A 15,287-nucleotide genomic window follows, 5' to 3' on the forward strand; every position below is an offset into this window, starting at 1 on the left:
GTGGCCGGCCGCGGTCCGGGCGTCAGGCCGGGCGGCGGGGGCGGCAGGGAGGCGGCGCTCTGGGGCCGCTGGCGGACGTACTCTGCGAGCCGCGCCCGGGCGCCTGGGCAGGCGCCTCCCGAGTACCGGCGCCCATTTTGCCCGCCCGCTAAGGAGACCCGTGCGCGGCCTACACGCTTGGGGGACAGCCCTTTAAGACGACATCTCCGCGAACGCCGGCCTCTTGAGCCAGGGGGACGCTCTTTTGAAAGTCAGTCCCAAAACAGTTAAGGTTTTATTTTATTTTGTTTTATTTCCAAGTCACAGCCCCCGAATCTCGTACAACTCTCCCTGGACCACTTCCGGTTGCCGGCCCGCGCCTCATAACTTCGGTTCGAGTGACCTCGGCCCGGGATGCCCCTCGGCTCACCCCGGGCTCACGTCGCGATCCTGGCTTGAGTGGCCCAGGGTGGGAGACCTGGAAGTTTTAGCCTAGCTGTTCTCAAGGCGGATTAATTAGCCCAAGAAACATTATATTCATGTGAGTAACCTTTTGCAGAAACAGTGTTATACTGTATCTGAAAAAGTATCACTCTTAAGCTTGGCTGCTGCTACTTTCTACAAAGGCTTTTAGGTAGCTATTTGTTGGATACAGGGAAGGGGAAATGGAGAACTTCAGTTTTTATTCAAGTTCGGATGTATCACATTAGGTATCCAGAATGCAAGTTTCCTCGGGTCTCCTTGTCTCGATGATATCAGACAGTGAAAATATATGTAAAAGTAATTTTATTTCGAGGTTTGTCAAACGTGCCAAGGATAAAAGTACAGATCTTCCAACTCACAAGTCTAGGAATCACACGTGGATTTTGGAAGCGATTCTAAATCAAAGCACAATATATGCCGTGCCGCCTCCACAGCCCGTCCGTGTTCGTGTCTTTGATTTGGTTTTCTACTTTGTGTAGTTTTGAAGCCAGGCAGGTATGGCAGTACTGGAAAGGGAACATTCCCAAGGTGCTACTTCAAGTGTTGATGCTTTGCTCTTTTCTCCCAAGTCAGTTCCAACCCAAGTCTCCCCACACATAGGGTCCCCATCCAGTGCAACGATCTGTAATGTGCACACCAGCAGCCTCCGTTTTTACCTAACGATCTGTAAGGATCACATGGCACATCTTTCTATAATTAATTTGATCATGATGAAGGTTGGAAAATTTTCGTGTGCAGTTACATTGGACCTGTCTAAATTTTCTCTTGTTTCAATTTTATATCATATGTTATTTTCAGTTACTGTTTGTGGCTAGTATGCCCTGTCCTGATGGAGCAGGAACGGCTGTTCTTATTATTATGATATTAATATTTGGTGATGGGATATAGTGCCTTTAGGCACTTTCAAGAAGAAAAATACCTTTTGTTTGTTATCGGCGGTAGTCAATCTCATATTCCAGAATGAGGTTCACTAACTTTTCTAATGCTCATGGCTGCCTTTTACAGCTCCAGGCATTTAATTGGAGTAGAACAAAATTATTAACATTTATGGCAAGCTTATTATATGCTACATACTAAGCATTTATATGCCTGGTACATGTAAACTGCCCCAGTTGAAGTCAAGCTCAACAACTTCCCCACTGTGTGACCTTGAGCAAGTTACCTAACTTCTCTGTGCCTTACTTTTCCTCACCTTTAAGTGGGGATGATAATAATACTGCCCACCTCATAGCGCCCTATGAAGATTGTGAAAATTAAATGAGTCAATATATGTAAACATATAGGAATGCTAAATAAAGACTATCGTGATTAATATGTTCTTTAATTCTCATTTTACACCTCAGGAAGCTGAGGTGGAGAGACGTTAACTTGTCCAAGGTCACAAAGCTAGTAAGTGACAGACTCAGGACTCGTACACAGGCCTGGGCCTGTGTTCTTGGTAATTTCACTCATTGTAATTGGACGAGTTTATTAATTGACTTCTAATAAAATAAGTGTATTCAACTGATCTATGTTTAGAAACTGTTCATCAACCTGGCAATTAAAGCAAACTATACTTATTTTTAATAGACACAAAAGAATTTATTCTGTAAAGGAAAAATGATAGTTTTACTTAGATTACTACCTAAGAGCCCTTCTATCTTGTATGTCACCCATTTAAAACCTAATTTACAAAATGCCTTACTAAGAAATTGTCTGTCTGGGCCAGTGTGCTCTCTGGCCCCGAAATCAAGGTGACCCTCATGGGGACAATCTCTTCTAGTGGATGATAAAGTTATGCAGTTATCTAAACATTTTGGAACTCATTTGTATTTGCAGCTGGCAGTATTCCTTGAGTTGAGTTGCACAAGTTTATATTCCATGTATTGTATTGCACCTTGTACCTAAGTCTATGTTGAGGTTTTAAAAGATTCGTCTTAGTTCGAGAAGTCCTGAATTTTGTAAACAAGTATCATGTGCAAATAAAATGTTCTCTAGTCAAATAAATTTGGGAAATGTTAACATAAAGTTTCTTTACTGCATAACTTGCCAGAACAGTTACTACACTAATGTGCTTTATGAGTCTCCAAGATTCCCAAACTTATTTGACCAAGGAAAATGTTGGGAGCAAGTTTTCTAAGAATCACATTTTTCCACTCATAAAACCTGTGATTTTATAGACTTTGATCTGAATCCCTCTCCCTCAGCCTTTGCATTTCTGTGCTGAGGATTTTGTTCGTGCTCATATGGTGACTTCTCTGTCCCTTGGTCACTGCAGTTGTCTTTCTCTGGGCCTGCATGCCCTCTGAATGGTAGCACACACAAATCCAGGATACTGTGCTGAGAGGGGTTCCCAGGCTCATCCCTCTGATGCCCAGCATATTGACCTTCGGGTCACAGCAGCACATCACACTGCCTTTCTTCTGAGAATATTTTGTAGTAACTCATAGGCCTCTTTGTAGTGACTCAGTAACTCAGACCATCATCTCCAATCTCTTTGCCCTCTATTCCACTGGCATTATTTCCTTTTAATGTCAGTATAACCAATGCAATTTTGTTTTCCATTCAAAACAAATTTAAATGTCAACATGTTGGTTGTTGCTAGGACTTATCTATGAAGTTGAGATGGTCCTGAAACCCTTAACACATGGTTTCCACTTTTTTAAAACAGTTATTGGCCACATTTAAGTCTTTTGTGCTTGAAATCCGAATTTAATATATTTTATTTTGGCATTAGTATTTACCAGGTTTTTATTTGTATTTCTCTTTTCCAAAGCTCTGGGAAGGAGGAGAGGCAAAACAACTGTATCTGCAAATGGGAAAAAAGGGGGGGCTTTGGAAAAAAATTATGTATAGCCAGAGGCTTATGCCTAGAGAATCAATCTCTACCCACATATACGTAGCCAATCATGACAACCAATGTGGCGTTCCTTTGTTTCCCTTCCCTACCCACCATACATATACACCTGTTCACAGAAACATTGCTTGACCAGTATCTGAGACTTGGGGTGCCCAGAACTGTGTCATTCCTGCTGTTGAGCAGTATACAGTACTGTGCTTTCGGGAAGACAGGACTTGCGAAATAAGCAAAGCAAATGTGTAAGGTGGTTTTGTTTAAATATAAATGTTACAGTAGTCAAAAGAGGCAAGAATTTTCTAAAGTTTTCATAGAGGAGGCAGGCACCTGGACTCTGCTATAATAGCACTTAAGATAGGCAGAGAGGCCCAGGGAGGCATTTTAGGCAAATGGAAAGCAAGAGCAAGGGTATGGAGCTAGAAATGAGCCTGGTATTTGGGGAAAGTTGATCTCAACTGCAGTGGTAGTTGTAGTGCCTGCTGGAATTGGTGACATATAGGATGTAGCAACTGAATAAGAGGAAGAAATCCAAGAAAACTCAAAAGTTTTGAGTCTGCAGGATCAGGAATGGTGGTGTTGCCATTGAGAGAAATCAGGATTTGGTTAAGGAGAAAGTTTAGATGAGTTTGAAATGAGAGAGCACATATGTATGAAAACTAAGACAGGAGCTTGCACCAGGCTCAGAGTCAGACGTACTCAGGGTATAATGGGTGAAGCATCTGGTTGCTCTTGACAGTCTCACTTTGAGGACTCTAACAACCACCCTCCCACGCTGCATTTCCTTTCCCACCTAATGAGAATAGGAGGTCTTTGTTTTGTGGGGCAGCTCCCCCAATGCCGTATCTATACTCTGGCCAAAGGTAGAAATACAGTACAACTGCGCTATAATGCTGTGAGTAAAGTCTAGAAGATTCACTCATGCAAATGCACATCAAGTTATTGTGAGGTCCTAAAATGAGATCTGGGGCTTGGGCAGAGGATCATTATAGAGAAGAGTTTGCCCTACCACTCAAATGCTTCAGGAGGTATGCTTCCTTTACACCTCTCAAATGTGCTTCTGGTCTTCTGGCTTAGGAAGTCAAAATTTAAACCTAGTCCTCTATGGAAAAATGGGCTCCTGTAACATCCTGCAGAATTATTAAAATAAAACAAGGACCTAGATGGATAACTTTCATTTGCACTCACTCAGCTCCTAATCACTGTGATCCCCAAAATCTCTTGCAGCTCAGAAATTCCATGAAGCTAGCTTACTTTTCCTAACAAGAAAATCCCCTTCTAGAAATGCCCATCCGCTATTTGTAAACTTTCTTAGTAAATAAATAGATCCTTAGTAAATAAACAAATAGATCCTTTGCCCTTAAAACAAACTTTCAATTTCAACTCTGAAAGCCATGCATATATGTCCTTCAGAATCTTACCTTTTAAAATGGAAACTGCTTGGAAGTGGCTTTTACCTGGGGAATATGGCATGCATGTGTCTGTTATACTGCCTTCCTGCCAAAATAAGTGTGTCCTTAGGCACGCTCTTTGCATATTCTATTGCTAACTACATTTTGCCAGACACCGCTTGTGAATGCAGTACGTGTGAGACCACTGCCCAGCTTCCTGTAGTGCTAGTCCTACATTTCCACAGAACTCCTCACCTAGCCAAATTCTTGAGCGCTTTGCAGTCAGCAGCACTACCTGAGGCTCTGCCTGAGTGTCACTTCAGTTGTCTTGCAGAAAGCTTCAGATGTCCTTGGTTCTATTTAGGTTGTGCAAATAGACATATATGAGGTTTGGTTCTGGTTAGTGGTTGCTACTACCAGATCACCTTGCTTACTGGTGAGTTCATTCAAACCCAAAAAGTCACACCTGTGTCCTGTGCGCGGGTGCTGCAGGCTTAGGTGGAGAAAAGCAGGGCTAGAATTGGAACCCAAAGCCCAGAATGGCAGGAGAGGATGTGGGGGCTCCACCCGATCACCTCTGGGTTCACCAAGAGGGTATCTACCGCGACGAATACCAGCGCACGTGGGTGGCCGTCGTGGAAGAGGTAACTGTTTATATTTTGCTTATTTCTTTGATTTTGCTTTCAAGTAACTTGGTTTCTATTCCAGTCTCAATATTCTGAAGTCTTTGGTTTTATTTTTGATCATTCCTTTCCATTAGGAGACGAGTTTCCTAAGGGCACGAGTCCAGCAAATTCAGGTTCCCTTAGGTGACGCAGCTAGGCCAAGTCACCTTCTTACCTCCCAGCTACCTCTCATGTGGCAACTCTACCCGGAGGAGCGCTACATGGATAACAACTCTCGCTTGTGGCAGATACAGCATCATTTAATGGTACACATGTTGCTTAATTATTTCCCATTGTATTGAGGCTCTCGTAACAGAGTACTCCATAAATTTTTCTTTTTCTGACAGGTCAGGGGAGTACAGGAGCTGTTGCTTAAGCTTTTGCCTGATGACTAACCTGGTATGTATTTCTATTTCTCCTCCGTCCTCCCCCTCTTTGTTTTGGCTCTATTCAGTTGTGGTGATTTTAATGATTTTTTTTTCCAGGTGCTGGGATTCTACGAAGATATGCTCCTTTGTTCTGTTCAGTATTTGGCAATCACTTCATCCACTACTGCAGTGCACCCACCCTTGGGCCTGGGGGGAGGGAGTGGGTTGAAAAACTGCTCAAGAAACAGAAGTTTAGGAAGGGTCATGAAGAATACTGCAAGTGAAACTGCAGAGAGAGGTTACGTAGGCAGAAAGCAAGTCAACAAAAGCACTTAGTCAGGATCCGTAACTTGAAATTGACTCCTTTGGAAATTGCCATAGAACCCTTAATGGACATCATCGGCTGGACCTGGGATCTGATGAATCCCACAAAAGTCAGCACCTTCTACAGAACAGATGCCCTGATCACCAAGGACTTGGTACTGATTTAGAGAGAAGAGAGCAGCTCCTAGCAGCATCAACATCTATTTGTCGCTTATTTGCCCTGCAGCAATTCACCTGCCTTTCCTTCTCCCATCCTGTAAATATCCTAGGTTTTGCTCCAGTGTTTCCCATCCCAGTACTGACCTAATTTGGATCTACTGAGTATTTAGAGGGCTCTGAAAAGAGATATGCATTGATGAAATTAGCTACAAAGGCTTCTGGGCCTTTTTTTCTATCTGAAATCGTGTCTTCAAATTACTGGAAGTTGCTGATCAAAATTGTGGGTTCTTAAATTCATTCTCTGATTACAGATATTTTAAATAAGCTGGTTTCTATAAGAACTTCAAGAAAAACCATTTTAGCTGCTTAACTGGCACCTTTCTCAGGAAGTAATAACACCAAATATTGCTGATTCCTAGGAAAACATTTACTACTTGTAAAAAATTTCCTGAGTTAAAGTAGTCATAACAGTTTATATACATTAAAAGTAAGGTTTTACTTTAAAAAAAAAAAAAGTCTTGGGAATAATAGCTACCATGTATTGAGTCCTTTCTGCCTTCCAGGCACTATTGTATGTACCTTATATACTTTATCACATTTAATCCTCCTGTCAATGCTTTGAGGTAGGTATGATTCCCATTTTATATATGAGTAATAAAAAAAGCTCAAGGAGTTTAATCATTTATCAAGGGTTTCTTCTGCGAATGATAGAGCCAGGCTGCGCCGTCGGCTCCTCTAGCCTAACGTTGGTTTACAGTATTCAGAAAGAGTTGATTGAATTCAAGGTTTTTTTCTTCCATGTAAAGCTATTTATATCTTCCAAGCCTAATGAAATGGATATTATAAAAATACAGTTGATTCATCCTGTGTTTGGGAAGAGTATTTTTAGTGTAATTATTTTCCAGCAATTGTAAGGGCATACTGCTTGTCTCAGAAGAAAATTCCACGTAGAGGGGCTTTAAAGTCTTTATGGAAAAAAGGAAAATAAAAATCATTTTTCTTGTTTTAGTTTTCTGGATATGCCGCAGAAGGATCCGTGCCAGAAGCAAGCCTGTGAGATACAGAAATGTTTACAAGGTAGTATATTGTAAAATGCTTTAAAAATATTTTTCCACTGTGAACTAACTATAAGAGACCAATTATTCTTTTATCTATATTAACTCTTTTTTAAGAATGTAACATATATGTAATTATCCTGAAGATTCTCTTCATTGTATCATCAAAGATGGAGAAAATAAAAATGTGATCAAAGCTAGGGGTTTTCACTCCAGGTGATTAGCATCACCTGGAGATCTTTAAAAACTTACCTAGAACAATTCAGACTTCCTGGGGCTAGGGTCTGGCTGGGAATCAGGCTAGAAAACTAACCAGGTGATTTTAATGCACAGCCAGAGTTGAGAATTACTGAGCTAAGCAAAAGGGTTTTTTTGTTTGTTTTTACTAAAAGGCTAGTTTTAAATTGGTTGGTTATACTTCACTGCAGCTGACAATTCACTTTTTAAAAGCAATCTGGAAGAGGTGGGGTTGAAATAACAATTGGAATTCAGGCTGCTGAAGCCATCAGCTAACTTAAAGGCAGAAGTGAATCTCAACTAAAGCATATTTGAGGTCATTTGTCCATTTGTCCAACTACTAAGTTTGACCAAATGTTGGAGGATTTTAGTTTTCTAATCAGTAAATGATTATTGCCAGAAGAGCAAATAGAAAAAACTATAAGGCTATCTGAATTTGAAAAATTTTTAGTAAGTTTTCCCCACTAGTAAAGTAATAGATAGAGATGGACGGTCATGAAAATATAGAAAGGTATGAAGGAAAAATGTTCAGAGTTCCCCGAAAGATTCACCACCAAAGAAATCCTTTGTGTATTTCCTTGGACTTTTAGCTTTCATTCTTGGACTTTTCATTTTTTGATGTAAGCAATATTTTATAAAATCTTTTAGATTAAAATCTGGATGTATAATAATGCCATTTTAGTTAAACTTTTCTTCCCTCCAACTTTAAGGAAAAGGAAAAAGTTTTTTGCATTGAATTCCTTCTCCCAAATAAATCCTTACCGTGTTTGAAATAACCCATGGCTAAGGGAAAAAATAAGTTAAAAAGAGCTGGTGACACCCCCTTGGCACAGTGTGGGAGGATTGAGAACTGGAAAGACTAATAGTTAGCATTAAGCACTCACTAGATGACAAGCACCGTTGTAAGGACATTATACATATTAAGCCTTTCATCCATGAGGTCGATGCTACTATGACCCCCATTTCATAAAGGGGAAAACAGATACAGAAGTTATGTAATTTGACTAGGGTCACATAGCTAGTAAGAGGTATGGTGACAGTTTGAACATCCCACAACCCCACCCTTGGTCTAGCTCCAAATCTGGACTGTTACCCACCCTGCTATACTGCCCTTCTAATCAGAATTGTCTTTCCTATCCTGAGCTAACTACTATGTACCCCATTTTAGTACTGGGGGACTCATTAACTTCAGCTGACCTAGAGCTTTTAGGTCAGGTCTTCCTTAACTTAGTGTTTATGTATGGTAGGGATCTGTAAATGTTTTATGAAAAAGGCCAAACAAGTAATATTTTAGGCTTTGGAGGCCAAAGGCCTTTGTTGTATATATTGTGTATGTGTTGTGTGTTTACAACCCTTTAAAAATCTAAAATCCATTCTTAGCTCCCAGCTGTAAAAACGGGCTGAATTTGACCCTAAGGCTGCAGTTTGCCAATTCCTGATGCACAGCCTTAGTAGGGGAGGTCTAACAATCAGCTTAAACTGTATGCAAAATAATGTGTGGTTTAGGTGCATTTTCCTAATTCATCAAATTAGTGACCAGTAATAATAATGATGTTAAAAACCAATGTCCTGGAAAAAGGTGCATGCTATCAACTCAACCTTGAAGGAAATTATATATTAAAATCTAAAAATCTAAAATCTAAAAACCACTTTGTAAATCATACTTTTCTTCCTAATCAACCTGTTGACAGGTCTCTAAATTTGAAATAATTCAGTGGATTTTGGTATATCTTCTTTCTTCCAGTTCCATAGGTACTGAAAGTTTTGAAAAGGGGTGGAAGCACTGATCTAAACTTCCCTGTACCTTAGTCCTATGAGATCATGACTAGACTCTGCCTGTATGTTTTTCAGCCAACAACTACATGGAATCAAAGTGTCAGGCTGTCATCCAAGAACTGCGTAAGTGTTGTGCTCAGTATCCCAAGGGAAGATCCGTCGTCTGTTCAGGATTTGAAAAAGAAGAGGAAGAAAACCTAACACTGAAGTCTGCATCAAAGTAAAGTTCTGCTGAAGTGCTGCTCCATGTTTCCACCAGATGAATTTTTTTTATCCTCCTGACTTTCTTCAGGTCAGGTAGCAGCAAATAGCAAATGAAAAAGTCAGTTATAAAAGTTAATGAATATGCCATCTATGCAAAACAGGCAGAAATATAAACACATTAAAAGACAAATATGTAGAATGTAATATACTGAGCTGCTAAAATAAACCTGTTTAAGAGAAAAAGTTTGGTTTTGTACTAAATGTATTTTAAGACTATTAGATATAGGGTATTAATGAATTCTCTTGAAGTTCAGACCACTAGTGCCATTCATCAAACTTAAGTCCTGTGAGGTATGTTAGGTGAAAGGACTCACTTCCAGCATCACAATTTTGATGCCTTTTTTTTTCTTGAGATGGAGTCTCACTCTGTCACCCAGGCTAGAGTGCAATGGTGCAATCTCAGCCCACCGCAACCTCAGCCTACCGGGTTCAAGCCATTCTCCTGCCTCAGTCTCCTGAGTAGCTGGGATTATAGACATGCGCCACCACGCCTGGCTAATTTTTGTGTTTTTAGTAGATGATGGGGTTTCACCATGTTGGTCAGGCTGGTCTTGAACTCCTGACCTCATGATCTGCCCACCTCGGCCTCCCAAAGTGCTGGGATTACAGGTGTGAGCCAATGTTGATACCTTTTATAGATTACATGCTAAATTAATTCAAAGTTTCCTTTAAACTAACTCATTACCTTTTGTACTTCCAAAAATACAGAGCAAAAAGTGTCTTTCCAGATGCCAGTAAGAGCATTTCTTTCTGCTTTTGCATCCCCACCCCAGCGACTAACCAGAAGTGCTTAATATTCATTCAGTCAGTGGTAAGAAAGGCATAGAAATGATGCTTATAATGTTTAATGATCCTTAATTTATCATGAAGGAACTGAAGAAAAAATTTTCATTGGAAGTCAGGTAGGCAGCAAGATAATTCAAACTTAGTTGGTTTATCTATTCTTCATATCGTAATAATAAAAACCTGTTACAGAGGATCCAGACAATATTAATACAAAGCTGCTGAATGAAGCCTATTGACAGTTGTCACTTTATGAAGTAGGAGGAGGCAGCATGCAACAGGCCATTTGCTTTCCTCAAATGGATGCTTGAACCACCACAGTCCGTCCTCTAAAAAAGAAAAAGATGACTAAAAGCAGGAACAATTTCTGCTAGGTTCCTGATGTTAAAATACCATGATTATTTGAGACCAACTGTTTTCCTTAAAGCAGCATTCCTCAGAGTGTTTCTAGGAATTGCTGTAACCAGAAGAAAAAAAAAAAGCTGCTGTGTTCAGGTAAGTTTGGGGAATGCTAGTGAACAGGTTAATTTCCTGTCAGACTTCAGAGCTTTCAAAAAGCCTAAGTGAACCTGTTTTGCATCTGTGTGTGTGAATGCTCTCCAGAGTTAGAAAAATGCTGCCTTAGAGACGTTTGGTTCACAAACCAGAGTAACAGAGCTAAATCCCCATGAAATTTAAATGAAGTCTTGTGTTAATAATAAAACAATAAAACATTATACAACTTTAATGTTACACCATCTACAAATCTAAATTACATTTAAAATTATCAGTTGATAGTGGTACTAGGATTTACTTTAGGAATCACTGCATGATCAAATAGATTGTTTTTCTGTGTTTTATTGCTTATTTTTACTGAGTTAACTACTCCAGTTTCAGACTCTTTTAAATGTTTTTACGCTAAAGTATATGTATTAGTCCATTGTTGCATTGCTATAAAAAATGCCTGAGACTGGATAATTTATAAAGAAGGGGTTTAGTTGGCTCACAGTTCCATGGGCTGTACAGGAAGCATGGCACTGGTATCTGATGGGCTTCTAGGGATGCAAGTGCAAGGAAACTTAACAGTCATGGCAGAAGGCAAAAGGGGAGTGAGCACTCCACATGGCCAAAGCAGGAGCAAGAGAGAGTGAGGGGTGAAGTGCCACACACTTTTAAATGACCAGATCTCATGAGAACTCACTATCATGAGTAAAGTACCAAGAGGGGATGGTGCTAAACCATCCATGAGAAACCTGCCCCCATGATCCAATCACCTGTCACCAGGATCCACCTTCATTAGGGAACACAGTTCAACATGAGACTCAGTGGATCCAAACTGTATCAGTATACTACTTTCTTTCGGTTTTGAAAGGTTCAAATCAGTTCTTTCCTTTAAAGGATTGTCTCAGTTTAAGTCAACAAATCTATTTGAAGACATTAATTTAACTCTTATTATTCTTAGCTACTATTATGATATACAAAAAAATAAAATAGCCATTATAAAAGGCTTAACATTTACTGAGTGCTTCTTATTGCTAGGGACCAACATTAACACTGAATGTCAGTCTTAAGGAAAGAACTCTAGGAAGGTGAAAACTATGATCTCCCAGTTTAGAAACCACCCCCCCCCAAAAAAAAAAAACCCTGTTAAGTTGGCTATTAGTGATGCTACATTTAATCACTTGGTTAGTGACTGACCTTTTAGCTAGAAAAAGCCCTTGCTCTTCCACTTTGCCACAGTGCAACAACTCCTTTCCTTGCATTCACTCCATGCGATTCCTAAGACATTTAATGAACTATAATATTACACTTGTGTTCGGTATTCAGAAGGCATCTGAAGTTGTATGGCACTTAATATAAAAGGCCTTAAAGCCCTGTTAAGCAAAACTCTTCATTTTTTCAGCACCAGCTTCCAACTCTGTCCTTCAGTGGTTCTCAGTCTCAGCTGCTCATCAGAAAAAGCTAAGACACTTTAAAGCCTTGGGATGCCTGAACAGCACCCCAGACCAGTGAAATCAGAATCTGTAGGATGAGAGCCAGGCATTAGTAGTTTTTAAAATTTCACAGGTGATTGCCAAGTGCAAGCAAGGATGAAAACCACTGTTCTCAATAATGTCATTTCTTACCATCTTAAAATTTAAAAAGACAGTTTTGACAAGTCAATAAGCTGACTTTAAAGCTTTATACAAATGTGAAAAAGTGCAACACTGTTTTCTTTTTAAAAAGAAGTATTAAGATTCATGACCCTTAAAAAGAATACAAGCATCAGAAATATAAGCTATACCATATGACTTCTAGAAAAATCAGGCTCAGAACTAAAATAGGTTTTCTGCCCAATTACTCAAATGTTAGTGTGACCTCTTAGAGAATTGGGCAGAAAATGTATTTTAGTTCTGGGCCTGATTTCCAAGAAATCATACTGGATTTCATGACAGATAAATGAAGCTGATAATTTGGTGGAGGGAGCAGAGGGCAGCAGTCAAATTTTTATCTGGGGTCCAAAACTGGCTGTGAGCTTCCCTCCGAGAAGAAATTGACATCATCATGAAACACTGATGATACTCAGAAATTTCAAATCCATCAGTGTACCATTTTTTTTTCAAGCAGATTCCCAAACTGTTCCAAATAAGAGCCCAGCCATTAGTTATGCCCATCTTTCTGGCAACCATCAAACAAAAGAATGATGGAGAGACTATTCTTACAATAGTTAACCACACAATAACTCTGCTTTCCAAAACCAGAAGCACCCACCCCAAGAGTATGTTGGCTAGAATTATGCAAGAGTTCATTCCTTGTAGAATCTGGTCCTCCAACTTGAATCGTCTTCTGCCAGCATCCATGAGACAGTAACTGCCCAGATCCAGTAGCAAGGACTGTCATCCCAGTGGTGGGGGAGTCAAGAACCCCACTGTCCTGTTAATGAATATCTGGAGGCTGAATGGCAGGAGATGGCAGCAAACAAGTGGCCATTTGGGAGGAGAGTCATGCTAATAGATTATCACAATGACAGTAACACGACAATGGGCTGCTCAGGCAAGGGTCCCCACCACCACATTCCTCCCCCGACCCAGCTCCCGTGTCAGCAATGAGGATACACATCCTTGGGGGAGACCGAAACATTGGACTCCATCTGTTGAGCCCGAGCAGGCAGCCGCCAGAAAGTGCCCCTGGATCTGTCTCTGCTCTCCAACTCTGGGGAGAACCTTGGAAAGAGACTCAAACGTTCTACCTCTCCTGTAGCATACTCCAAGTCCCCATCCCACCAGGTCCCATTGCAGGAGAGACGCTGGGTCAAAGGGTGGCTCAAAGAGGGCGGACCCACAGTAGCCAGGAAGGGGACAGAAGGGGTCCCTGATGCCATCCTATTGGTTGACAACTTGCAAGCCTTGAGTGCGGTGTTACCACGTCGCCGCCACAAGGGGGCGATGAAACTCAGAACACATTCCAAGTCAAGTTTCTCTGGGCCATACACAACAACAACGCTCTTCCCAAAGAAAAACTTCTGCCCCACCACCACTAATTAGGAACGTTATTGGACTCTGCTACTGGAGAAAATACGTGCCTAGCTCAGCAGGCCTCTCCAGTCAAATGAAAATAGTGCATTGAAAGGTGGAGCTGCCTGGTCCTTGAATCATCTCGGTTTTGCCTGGAGGAGTGGTAGCTGTTCTTTTGGGGGAAACCTTAACTCCCACTTCACCACCTGAAACAAAGATGCTGGCACAATAGGGCCTTGATTCACAGGTACCCCTAAATGGCTGAGCCTACTTCACTGATGGTTCAGCTGAACTGAAAACAAGGTGTGCAGCTGAGCGTGTTCAACCTCCATGCCAGCTCTGTACAATCCCAAGTGGGCGCCGTGGACTCACATAGTGGGCAGAACTCACAGCCATTCTCATACTAAAAGGATGAGGCCAACCTGCAATACTGACCTCAACCATGACCCTCACAGTCCTAGAGACAACCAGCTGGGAAAAAACTTCAGGAGAGACCTACCTACAGATCTTAATTCAGACAATCAGGATAGAGTCTGAGGCCAGACTATTACAACCTATTCAAGGTAATTTAGAACCACCTGCTAATCTTTGCTGTACTCACCAATAATCACAGGAAAAACAGATGCACCAAAAGACAACCCCTACCCCACTGGAGAGGCACTGGGTGGCCAGTCTCCCCACATGCAACCCAAAGGGGCACAGAGCATTTTGGTTAGCTTTGCTGTTACCATCCCATTGCTGTGGGTAAGTCACACAGCTAAAGTGGCTGCAGTCACTATCACCATATATGGCATAACCCAAGAGACCCAGATGTCAGGAGAGGCAGAGTATGGGGAAGCAGGAAACAGATGACTCAGTGTCACTACATATATCCATATCAATATATATAGATATAAATATATAGCAAACAAAAATTTAGAGGAGGATATATAAGGTTAAGAGACTTATTCAAATCATGCAAATACAATGTGAACCTTGCATGAATTTTGATTCAAACAAACTAAATGTAAAATACTTGAGACAAGGAAATTTTGAACACTGATCAGATTTTGGATATTATGTAATTACTGTTAATGTTTGATATGATGAGGTACTATATTTATGATTTTTAGAAATAATTTTTACCTTTTAGAGATACATACTGAAATATGATCAAATGACATTTTGATATTTGTTTCACAATAATTGGTAAAAATGAGCATAGCTATAATTTTGTTGTAGGTGAGTGATAGATACATGGGGGGATTATTGCACTATATTCTCTACTTTTATATATTCCTGAAAGCATCCATAATAAAAAGTGAAAAAAAATAAGTTCTTATAGAAAAATACACAGCAAAGAGGCTCATACCATTATGGTTTTGAGATGATTCATACATATTGCAAACAAAATGGCTTATGTTTCCTTAAATGTAAGGAGAAAAACACAAATAGGTGATTTCTGTAAAGTTCCACACATCCACTGGTAGTTTTGATTTTCAAATTCAATACATCATT

The 15,287-nt window shown here is 40.4% G+C and overlaps 2 protein-coding genes across 2 annotated transcripts; both read left to right on the forward strand.

The window, feature by feature from the left end:
- The first annotated feature begins 412 nt into the window (after positions 1-412).
- Positions 413-6,198, forward strand: MTCP1 (mature T cell proliferation 1). Its single transcript, XM_007993201.3, has 5 exons — positions 413-520; positions 5,179-5,330; positions 5,447-5,617; positions 5,699-5,750; positions 5,837-6,198. Exons 2-4 carry the CDS (start codon positions 5,226-5,228, stop codon positions 5,744-5,746), a joined length of 324 nt encoding a protein of 107 aa, XP_007991392.1. The 5' UTR covers positions 413-520; positions 5,179-5,225; the 3' UTR covers positions 5,747-5,750; positions 5,837-6,198.
- On the forward strand, positions 485-9,717 carry CMC4 (C-X9-C motif containing 4). Its single transcript, XM_007993204.3, has 3 exons — positions 485-520; positions 7,212-7,279; positions 9,346-9,717. The coding sequence occupies exons 2-3, from the start codon at positions 7,222-7,224 to the stop codon at positions 9,492-9,494; spliced, it is 207 nt and encodes a 68-aa protein (XP_007991395.1). The 5' UTR covers positions 485-520; positions 7,212-7,221; the 3' UTR covers positions 9,495-9,717.
- The last annotated feature ends 5,570 nt before the right edge of the window (positions 9,718-15,287 follow it).

Source organism: Chlorocebus sabaeus, chromosome X, assembly GCF_047675955.1.
Source record: "Chlorocebus sabaeus isolate Y175 chromosome X, mChlSab1.0.hap1, whole genome shotgun sequence".
Lineage (NCBI taxonomy): Eukaryota > Metazoa > Chordata > Mammalia > Primates > Cercopithecidae > Chlorocebus > Chlorocebus sabaeus.

Excerpts from the sequence above, each read along its gene's own strand:
- MTCP1 (XM_007993201.3), top strand. The coding sequence starts at position 5,226 with ATGGCAGGAGAGGATGTGGGGGCTCCACCCGATCACCTCTGGGTTCAC. Across the intron at positions 5,331-5,446 it reads GGGTGGCCGTCGTGGAAGAG|GAGACGAGTTTCCTAAGGGC; the intron begins GTAACTGTTTAT and ends CCTTTCCATTAG. Across the intron at positions 5,618-5,698 it reads AGATACAGCATCATTTAATG|GTCAGGGGAGTACAGGAGCT; the intron begins GTACACATGTTG and ends TTTTTCTGACAG.
- CMC4 (XM_007993204.3), top strand. The coding sequence starts at position 7,222 with ATGCCGCAGAAGGATCCGTGCCAGAAGCAAGCCTGTGAGATACAGAAA. Across the intron at positions 7,280-9,345 it reads GATACAGAAATGTTTACAAG|CCAACAACTACATGGAATCA; the intron begins GTAGTATATTGT and ends TATGTTTTTCAG.